The 11,883-nt window shown below is 36.9% G+C and overlaps 1 protein-coding gene across 1 annotated transcript in view; it reads right to left on the bottom strand.

The window, feature by feature from the left end:
• Positions 1-11,883, bottom strand: part of LOC106883319 (uncharacterized) — a 29,989-nt gene that overhangs the window by 11,748 nt on the left and 6,358 nt on the right. Inside the window, exons 6-7 of the mRNA XM_052974858.1 lie at positions 9,304-9,409; positions 2,764-2,818 (exon numbers count right to left, since the gene is read on the bottom strand). Coding sequence (XP_052830818.1) covers positions 2,764-2,818; positions 9,304-9,409 — 161 coding nt within the window. The remainder of the gene's footprint in view (positions 1-2,763; positions 2,819-9,303; positions 9,410-11,883) is intronic.

Genomic DNA, 11,883 nt, shown 5'->3' with positions numbered 1-11,883 from the left:
TGTGTGTGTGTGTGTGTGTGTGTGTGTGTGTGTGTCTGTGTTTGTCCCCAACACTTCTTGACAACTGGTGCTGGTGTGTTTACATCCCCGTAACTTAGCAGTTCAGCAAAAGTGACCAATAGAATAAGTACCAGGCTTAAAAAAAAAAGTTCTGGGGTTGATTTGTTTGACTAAAAACCCTTCAAGATGGTGTCTCAGCATGGCCACAGTCAAATGACTGAAACAAATAAAAGATAAACGATAAAAACTAAAATAAGCATTACATTTGACAAATTAATCTGAATGTTGAAGGGTTAAGCTGGCCTTGATACAGAAAAGAGTGACTGTCATCCCCACTTTTCAAACAGGTCAGGTCACTCCCTTGCCTCCATTGTACTTCCCTCCATTTTTTTTTTTCTGACATATTTTTCAAGCTTATTTACATAATGCTACACTATACACTCAATTATTTTCTTTCTAAAGAAGAGTTTCGTAGCGAAAAGTCAGAACTTTACCCATCATATTCAAACTTATTCAAATTTGTAAACCTAACCCTTTGCTTGTCCTAAACATCCATGCTTATTTTCAGACTTTTAGTTAGCCTTTGGTTTACATGTTCTGGAGAACATAAAAATTTCCTTACAGACCTCTCAAGTTACTCTGATGACTGAAAACAATTAGGAATATATATTACCATATTTTAACATGTATGAGGAACCATTTTTGTCAAAAATTTGATTAAAAAAATATGAGAGTTTCTTATACATATTATAATCCCTTATAAAACTTTTTTTCCAAATTTGAAGCCCCCAAAAATTAGAGGGTTCGTTATACACGTTAACATATGGTATATATGATACCTAGATATAAAAGAAATGTGTCTTGTTTGTCATATCTGATACACAGGACAGGCACAGAGTTAATTAAATGAGTTTTAACAATGCAAGTCACCACTATTTTCCTCAAACTCTAGTATTTTTTTATTTACTCATTTACTTGTTTCAGTCATTTAACTGCAGCCATGCTGGAGCACTGTCTTTAATTGAGCAAATCGACCCCAGGACTTATTCTTTGTAAGCCTAGTACTTATTCTATCGGTCTCTTTTGCCAAACCACTAAGTTACGGGGACGTAAACACACCAGCATCGGTTGTTAAGCGATGTTGGGGGGACAAACAGGCATACAAACACACACACATATATATATATATATATATATATATATATATACATATACATATATACGACGGGCTTCTTTCAGTTTCTGTCTACCAAATCCACTCACAAGGCTTTGGTCGGCCCGAGGCTATAGTAGAAGACACTTGCCCAAGGTGCCACACAGTGGGACTAAACCCGGAACCATGTGGTTGGTAAGCAAGCAACTTACCACACAGTTATTTACAAAATTTTTATTTATTGACAGGTGCTGGCATGGCAGCGTGGTAAGAAGTTTGCTTACCAATCACATGGTTCCAGGTTCACTCCCACTACGTGACACCTCGAGCAAGTGTCTTCTATAGCCTCAGGCCAACCAAACTCTTGTGAGTGGATTTAATAGACATAAACTGAAAGATACCCAATGTATATGTGTGTGTGTGTCTTTCTGTCTGTCTGTCCTCCACCACTGCTTGATAACCGATGTTGGTGTGTTTATGTCCATGTAACTTAGAAGTTTGCCAAAGGAGACCAATAGAATAAGTACCAGGCTTAAAAAGAAAATAGATACTGGGGTTGATTAGTTTGACTAAAATTACTCAAAGTGGTGGTCCAGCATGGCTATAGTCAAATGACTGAAACAAGTAAAAGGTAAATGCGTAAGTGCATGACTATCATCCTTCTTCTTCACATAAAATTACAGGCTGTCCTCATTTAATGACCTATCTATTTAACAACCACTCGGAGTTACGACGAACTTTACGAGCCGTCATTACATATTTTACAAAATAGAACTTGAGGCGATGGATCCAAATTTTGAACGATTTTCCAAGGTGGAAAGGCAGACAACTGAACTTTTCCGATGTTATCGAGAAATCTATGACGAAAAAAAGAAGATAACAAAGCAAACAATACTGACGGGATTTTTCATGGATTTTGATGTCAAGAATAAGTTGCTTTTGTAATCTTTATCCAAAGTAAAACAAAGTTATTATGTTTGAGTTTCCTTTAAACCTTTTCACCTTTTCTACATAATCCTGAGAAAAGTTTATTAGGCATCTTATGTACTGGGCATGGAATCACAAACATACTTACGATGTCTGCGCTACAATAATACAGTATCTATATCCTAACTTTTAAGGTTTTCCTTGTAATAATCTTACTGTTACTTATTCATTTTTCAACAATTTATGTTAGTGATTCTTGGCCCTGTACTGCATATACTTTATACAGTACAGTATTCTGTTTTTATATGTACGTACAGTACACTATACCTATAAAAATAAATATGTACCCTATGAATATTCGTTTAACGACGAATTTGCTTAACGACGGGGCTGTTGGAACGTAACTCGGTCGTTAAATGAGGACAGTCTGTAGTAATTTTATGAGAGAACCACCACAAGTTGCTCAACCTGGTAAAAATATCAGCCAAATCTCCCTCAGTTCACATTCTGCCATCACATTAAGGGGAAAAGCACATTTAGAAAATATAATTTTGGACTCCCTTCAAAACATAGCATGGAAATGAATGGTATAGCTTGGTTCAAAAGACTGAAGGGTCAGAGATAACCCGGGATTCAACAGCATCAAAATAAGCAATATATATGATATAAAAAAATAACTATACCGGGTTTGCGATATCACTGTACGAAAATTCACCTTCTTTTATAACAACACGTCTCCTGGAACAAAACGAAATAAAAAAATCTTTAATTTGCATTCACAAGGAACTTTCATTTAAATGTATAAATAGCACCTTGGGCAAGTGTCTTCTACTATAGCCTCAGACCAACCAAAGCCTTGTGAGTGGACTTGGTAGACAGAAACTGAAAAAAGCCCATCATGTGTGTGTGTGTGTGTCTTTGTGTCTGTGTTTGTTCCCACTGCTACTTGACAACCAGTGTTGGTGTGTTTACATCCCCATATCTTTGTGGATCATCAAGAGACCAATAGAATAAGTATCAGGCTTGAAAAAAGGAAAAAAAAAGTGGGGTCAAATCATTCGACTAAAAATTATTCAAGGTGGTGTCCTAGCATGGCCACAGTCTAATGACAGAAACAAGTAAAAGATAAAAGATAGAAGATATATATTATGTTGCTTAATTTATTGCTTGTCTGCACAGTCAGTTTTAACTATGTAACATTTTATAAACGTAACTTTCAAGAAGTAGCAAACTGAACCACAGGGTCACTGCAACTCTTATACTATTACTGGTTTTAGTCATCGAACTGATGTCATGCTGGAGTGTATGGCCTATTATATTAACTTCCACCCACATCTCTCAATTCATATTTTTAATGATTAGTACTTACTGTATTTGGTGGCATGTAAGACACACTTTTTGCCTAAAAAATGTCCCACAAAATTGCCGAAGGTCCTATATGCAAAGATAGGCCTATATTACATTGATTGCAATTAATAAAATGCACAAAAATTAATTTGAAACAAGTTTGATTATCCGTTTTCTTATGCAAAAATATCAGATAATCTCAAAATTAATGTAATTGCTGGCATATTCATATTATTCTGTCAAAAGTAATATTTATTCATTCACTGTTGTTATCGTTAGGCCTAACTCATCGGAAGGTAAGTACCACCATGACTGATATCCAAACTACAGTGGAGAAGGCTAGCCACTGGATTTGGTTAAAAGGAGACGATGAGCAATGGCTAGAGAAATATTGAGCTTTATTTAATAACCAGTTGATCTAGCAAGCGGGGCCTCATATCAGTGAGGGGGGCCGGTGTGCATTGATGCCGTTGAGAGGTAGGCCCCAAAACGGCGCGCACTCTCTCCTGATGATCCCATACACTTGCTGGCTTCCGGTATGCAGAGTTCTCGACTGGTAGCACTTGCATGTGCAAGTTGTTTGCAAGACATGAATTCATCATGCATTATCCTGTAGCTTTGTGATGTTGATGAGGTGACTGTTAATTTTTAGGATTATTTTGTAGGGTTGGTGTGAGAGGCCAGATCTGACCAGTTTGAACATAAAACAAGTAGAATATTTTGACTGGATGCAGCTGGTTTAAATGCTAACAGGTTAAGGCAGTAAAAACTTTTTTTATTGAATTTGCACTGCTGAAATTGGAGTGCATTTATTATGACTGTGTGTCTTTTATGTCATCAAATATGATATTTCATCAAATACAGAAGATTGAAAGACAAAGTGGATCTGAATGTGATTTGAACTAGGAACCTAAGACATATTAATATTGATTTCAAATTTTGGCACAAGGCTAGTAATTTCAAGGGAGGGGGCTAGTTGATTGGATCATCCCCCAGTACTCAAGTGGAATTTATTTTATTGACCTCGAAAGGATGAAATGCAAAGTCAACCTCAGCAGAATTTGAACTAAGTACATGAAGACAGACAAAATACCACTAGGCATTTCACCTGGTGCGGTAACGATTCTGCCAGCTCGCTGCCTTAAATATTGACTTCAATTTTTGGCGCAAGGTCTGCAATTTCAGGGAGGGGGCTAGTCAATTAAATCTACCCCAATATTCAACTGGTACTTATTTTATCAGCCCTGAAAGGAGGAAAGGCAAAATCAGCATTGGGTGGAATTTGAACTCAGAATGTGTAGACATATGAAATTCTAAGCACTTTGCAAAGCAGGGTAATGATTCTGCCAGCTCACCACCTTAAATATTGCAAGATATTTTGTCAGTCTACTGATTCTGCCATCCATTTACTCTAATAAAAACATGAGAATGAAAGAATTTTAATTCATGAGTAAACAGACATCATGTTAATTACACAACATATACTCTCTGCTTTCCTGCTTTCCATTCTTAACATAATAAGATTCCTGTAAGTATAATCACTTCAATACTAAACTGTCCAAGTAAATGAAGGCATATTTAACTAGATGGCATATTTAAATGGCATATTTAACTCGAAGTTTATGCTGTTCTGTTTACACACACACACACACACACACACAAACTAACAACTAGACAAACAAAGCAACAAAGTGAGAAAGAGGGAAAGAAAAGAAAATGCGGGGAAGAAATTTAGTCAGAAAAGGAAATGAATTTTAAAATGGCCAGTAATAACACATGTAGTTTAATAAAAAAAAAAAAAAATGAAAAGAGTACTCAGTACTTAGTGCCAAGTGAATACATTTATTATAAAATAGTATGTAAATGTTACTACATTTCCAAGACTTTACATATCTTGCTAAATAATTCATACTTCAAACAGAGTGAACAGAGAGAAGGTCTTTTGCAACTCAAATCTTTCAAATCAAATTGGAAAACACTCGATTTGTCATGAAACTTAAAGCCATGTTGAAGTATTAAAACTCTCTTTATTCTCTTTTACTAGTTTCAGTCATTTGACTGCAGCCATGCTGGAGCACCGCCTTTAGTCAAGCAAATCGACCCCAGGACTTATTCTTTGTAAGCCTAGTACTTATTCTATCGGTCTCTTTTGCCAAACTGCTAAGTTACGGGGACATAAACACACCAGCATTGGTTGTCAAGTGATGCTGGTGGGAGGGGAGACAAACACACAAACACACACACACACATATATATATATATACATAGATACGACGGGCTTCTTCCAGTTTCCGTCTACCAAATCCACTCACAAGGCTTTGGTCGGCCCGAGGCTATAGTAGAAGACACTTGCCCAAGGTGCCACACAGTGAGACTGAACCCAGAACCATGTGGTTGGTAAGCAAGCTACTTACCACACAGCCACTTCTTCAACATGGCTTTAAGTTTTATTAATATCTATATATTTATATCTTATATTATAATATCTAGCTTATGTCTATTAAAAAAATACATGTCTGTTTTTCTGACTAAGAAATATCATTTACAAATCCACAAGTACATGACAGTGAGTTGATTTAATGCTGCAGACAAATTAGTTACTCACCCACACATGTGCGGATGTATGTGTGTGTGTCTGTGAGTGTGTATGTGTGTTTGTGCATGTATACATATACATAATACACATACACACACGCATGTATATTATCCAAAGTGTACAGTATTATATATCCATTGCAGCCAACCTTACCAATCAGTTTCACACTAGGGATTCAATGGAGTGTTAGGTAACAAAGTGATTACGTAACCTTGTGATTATCAGAGGTAGCCTATATGGAATGAAATATGACAACCAATCATCTTTTCCTGACTTATGAACACTTAGACAACCTACACACACACACACACACACACACATATTGTCAATATAACATATATCAGAAAAAGAAGCACACTTTAAAGAATAGAGCAGTAAGCATAACAGAGTTTGATGAGCTGTCCACAAGGTTGTAGCTTTTGTGGAAATGAAACCATTGGTTACTCTATGACCAGAATTTAACTTTTTGCTTTAATATATATATATATATATATTATTATTATTATTATTATTATTATTATTATTACAAATTTGGGGTTTTACCAATAGGACCATAACTTCAATTTCTGGAGTACGCATAGAAAACTATATCCAAAATACTAATCTAATAATATAAGCATTTTAAAGCCTACTATAACATACAATAAGAATTAAGTACATTAGAATTAATTATAAATTATTTAAACATATGCATGGAAGGCAGACATTAAACGATGATGATGACGACGATGACGACGACGACGACGACGACGATGATGATGATGACGATACACACACTCAAATATACACATCTTGTGAATAGGTGCCCCAAAATAGTTACTAGATGCAACCACAGGCTAAAATGTTCATTTTTGCAGTTTGGTAAAAACAAATAATATGTAAACCTCTATTGATGCAATTTGCTTATTTTATTATATTGGACGTTATTATATTGTAGTCATTTCTGTTAATCATTCTGAGGAATATCTCTACTGAGAAATGTTTTAATTGTCACTATGTACATACAGCATATGCAGTTGTATATACATCCCTCAGGTGCAAGTCTATAGAAGTACTTGTTGCCAAGTATCATTGTCATCATCATCATCAACATCATTATTTAGTGTCTACTTTCTATGCTGGCATGGGTTAGATTGTTTGACTGGAACTGATAAACCAGAGAGCTGTACCAGGTTCCAGTCTGATTTTGGCTTGGTTTCTACAGTTGGATGCCCTTCCTAATGCCAACCATTCTAAGAGTGTAGTGGGTGCCTTTTACATGTCACTGGTATGGGTGCTTTTGTGTGTCACCAGTATAGATGCTTTTATGTGTCACTGGCACCAGCCACAATTATGATTTCACCTGGCTTGATAAGTCTTCTCAAGCACAGTAAATCACCAAAGGTCACGATCACTTGTCATCACCTCTGTGAGACCCCACATTCGAAGATCATGCTTCCCCACCTCATCCCATGTCTTCTTGGGTCTACCTCTTCCACAGGTTCCCTCCACAGATTGGCACTTCTTTACATGGCTGTCCTGAGCCATATGCATCACATGATCATACCAGTACAGTCACCTCTCTAGCACACGACATCTGATGCCTCTTATGCCAAGTTTTTCTCTCAAGATACTTACACTCTGTTGTACATGCACACTGACGTTGCACATCCAGTGAAGCATTCTAGCTTAATTTCTTTCAAACTTTCACATGTCCACTGCAGTCACAGCCCATGTTTCACTGCCATGTAACATGGCTGTTCACAGACAGGCATCATACAATCTACCTTTCACTCTGAAGGAGAAGCCCTTTGTTACCAACAAAGATAGAAACTCTCAATGTGTGTATTAATATTGGATTACAGATAGGGGGGGGGGGATGTTCATATATCTACTACATGGATTACATGGATTATTAGCTTATTGTGGATGTGTGTGAATAGATAAATATAGCTGTATAAATCTATCTGGAGTTATGTAAACAAATTCTAGCCATTCAACATTGTAGCGGTTTTACCATTGCTCATAGACTTAGAACTTGACATACATTAGAACTTGACATATATATATATATAAATAGCAAAATTACTAAGAATGTATGTAAGAAGCATATGTGTCTGCATGTATAAATAGATATATGGGTATGTATATACACGGCCATGTTTGTGGGTACATGAACGAATATGTATGTATGTGGGGGAGATTCCAGTGTATGTTAGAGACAAATGTTTTGTTATAATGGATAGGAGGTACTTTAACACCTTTTCAAGTTGATAGCTGACAAGCACAAAAATGGTCAGCCCTTATCAGTTTATCAAATTATTATCTCAAAACATTTAATTTCATTCTTTACTGTGTTTCTCTTTCTTTCCTAATAATCTGACTGTGAAGATCGAATTATATTTCATAGTTAATTGGACATGGAAGCTTTTTGTGTGTGTTTGTTTCTTTGTTTTTGCATTTTGATTATATTTTTATTTGGTCTGTCATTTTTATCTATGGTTTCAGTTTTGTCTGCAAATTGCTGAAAATAGCACACTGCTTTGGGTATTCATTCTGGTATGGAGAGAAATGACAGTGTGAAATAACAAAGAACTTATTTAAAATAATCACCTGAAAAAGACACATTTTACATCTTTGATGGATGATAGTGATTACACAATGTATTAATTATATCATATCACCAATGTACAACAATTGTAAAGATGTACGGAAACAAGTGTAGAGAAATGAAAGAATGTCGCTCAATCCATTTTCTCTTATTCATTGCTTTATATCAACTTTACCTACATGTATATGATGGACTTTCCCATTGAAGATGATGTATGAGTGTTCAGCTTTTTGCCAAAAAACTGCACAAATGATTTGTTTATAGTGGTCAAATGAATGTGCTGTACATTAGCTAACTTCCTCCATCAAATCAACATTCCCTATATATGTGCACAGTGTACCATGTATCAGGCATTGAAATGATCATAGACCAACGTGAGATGAAATGTTTTGCTCAAGAACACAACACAACACCTGGTCAAGGAATTGAAACCATGATCTTGCAATTATGAGTGCAACAACCTAATCACCAGGCCATGCATCCTCATGTATGACCTCACATATTCATATATATTTATTCATGTAGAAGACAGCACTTAATTTATACCTGAAAGACATGTAGAGATCCTGACATTTATTTATTTTAAAGCCTCAAGTGCGATCGTTAGAACCAATCTGAGATCATCCTATTGTTCTCTAAAATAAATACACACATTCACACACACACAAATTTTACAAAAATTATACATACTCCAGCCATAACAACATGTTGGCATCAACTCTTTTCTCTATAACACCTTCTTTCAAAATATTCCTATTCTTGAAGACAAGGTTCATGGATTGTCTATCAAGTTCTTCTGTAAATATAAAAAAGACATAATTCATTAGTTAATAACAACGTATCTAAAAGATGCTACCATAATTCACCCATTTCATTAAAATGTAACAAGGAATCAAAGAAAAGAGCTTCTGTCTGGTTAAATATTAGTGGTTTCAAATTTTGGCACAGCAATTTCAATTGATACTTTTTTTATCAACCCCAACACAATGAAAGGCAAAGCTGACCTTGGTGGGATTTGAACTCAGAACATAAAGGTGGATGAAATGCCACTAAGCATTTTGTCTGGTGTACTTCTACCAGCTTGCCACTTCAAATACGTGAACAATAATGACTTTCAATTTGCTTTATAATTTTTCACATTTTAAAATATAATTGAGTAGTTAATTAGTACCAAATTTATTACAAATGGCATTAGTTTTTTATACTTTTTGAAGCAAAATCACTAAATGAAAAAGGTTAAAAAAACACTTCACTATGCAATTGCTAAACTTGCTTGAAACAGCAGCCAGATCTCCCTCAGATAACATAGAAGAAAGATCACACTGTTAAATGACTTTTGTCTTTCTTTTCTTTGTTTCAGTTAACCTAGCAAAAATCAAAGTCTTAGTAATTAGGAAGGCTGTCAAACTACAATCCCCTTCAGGTAGATGACCCTGCTTGATCTGTAGAAAAGGTGTGCTTAGAAACTCCATACAGTGTATCTAGTGTAAGCTATGGACACATAAAAAGTGCAGCAATATTAAAGGAAGGTTAACCAGGTAAATAATTCTTGTGTGTGACTGATGCACAGTGGCAATAAACACTGAAGATGTGCAGAAAACAGATTCCATCACATGTCAGGGGTAGAAACTAGAAGCAGTTAATAGCTTCTACTACCTAGGTGACCAAGTCTGTAGTGGGGTGGTTACTATGAGAGTATAGTGGCTAGAATAAGGATAGCCTGGGCAAAGTTCAGGGAGCTCCTACCTCTGCTGGCAACTAAGGGCCTCTCGCTCAGGATGAAAGGTAGACCGTATGATGCCTGTGTGCAAACTGTTATGCTTCACGGCAGTGAAACATGGTCCATGACTGCTGAAGACATGTGTAGGCTTCAAAGAAATGAAGCTAGTATGATCCACTGGATGTGTAATCCTGAGAGAAAAGCTGGGCATAAGAAGCATCAAATATGGTGTGCAAGTGAGACAACTGCGCTGGTATGGTCATGTGTTACATATGGATGAGGACAGCTGCATGACGAAGTGCCACTTCCTAACTGTGGAAGGAACCTGTGGAAGAGGTAAACCCAGGAAGACATAGGATGAGGTAGTGAAGCATGGCCTTTGAACATTAGGCTTCACAGAAGCAATGACAGGAGACTGAGACCTTTGGAGATATGCTGCGATTGAGAAGACCTGGCAACTAAAGTGAAATCGCAGCCATGCATGTCCAGCCCAGTTAAGAGTACCCCTGATGTGTTATGCGATATATGCTTGGGAAGACCTGTTGAGTCAAGTAAAACCAATATCATAGTTGTGACCAGTGCCCCCTGACTGGCTTCCATGCCAGTGGCACATAAAAAGCACCATCCGTATGTGGCAGATGTCAGTATCCCCTTACTGGCTCACATGCCGGCGGCACGTAAAAAGCATCATCCGAACATGGCCGATGCCAGTACCCACTGACTGGCCTCCATGCCTGTGGCATGTAAAAAGCACCATCCAAACGTAATCGATGCCATGCCTACGTGACTGGCTCATGTGCCTGTAGCATAAAAAGCAGCATCTGAATGTGGTCGATTCTAGTGCCGTCTGACTGGATCCCTTGCTGATGACACGTAATAAGCACCCACTACACTCTCGGAGTGGTTGGTGTTAGGAAGGGCATCCAGCTGTAGAAACATTGCCAGATCAGATTGAAGCCTGGTGCAGCTGCTGGCTCTCCAGACCTCAATCAAACTGTCCCAACGTATGCCAGCATGGAAAATAGATGTTAAACAATGATGATGATGATGATGATGATGAAAATTAAAAGTAATTAAAATTCAATGTTTTCTCGAAACAATAAATTTCTGTAGAGATTAGGATTTAAATTCCAATCTATGAAAAGTTTCTGTTCTAGAATATTCTTAAAGGAACGAAAAATTATCCAGCAACTCGGGCTAATACGAAGGAGCCTGGTAGGTGTAAAAGACTAAATGGCATCTCTTGTCAAGAGTACAGGCGACAGTCAGGTCGCTAATGCTTGTTGTGCACTCCACTGTCGTTATTTGATTGCTTTTATTCTGTGCGCTTGTGAGTAAAGATCAGTTGTGTTTTGCAGGGCTGCTTTATTTTTAGCCTTAACTTAGAAATGGAGAAAGGCATAGTGATAAATATAAAAAAATAATCCATTTGGGGCTAGAAATATTGCGGGAAAATGTGAAATTCTTTGAGCAGGCATGTGTCTGTATTGAGCCTAAGTGACAAAATCTGTGATAAGCCCAAGTGACACTGATGACCTGAAGTTGCCTCG

This window comes from Octopus bimaculoides, chromosome 1, assembly GCF_001194135.2.
Source record: "Octopus bimaculoides isolate UCB-OBI-ISO-001 chromosome 1, ASM119413v2, whole genome shotgun sequence".
NCBI lineage: Eukaryota > Metazoa > Mollusca > Cephalopoda > Octopoda > Octopodidae > Octopus > Octopus bimaculoides.
Note: the sequence above shows the minus strand (reverse complement) of the source record. Positions and strands in the feature narration are given on the sequence as shown.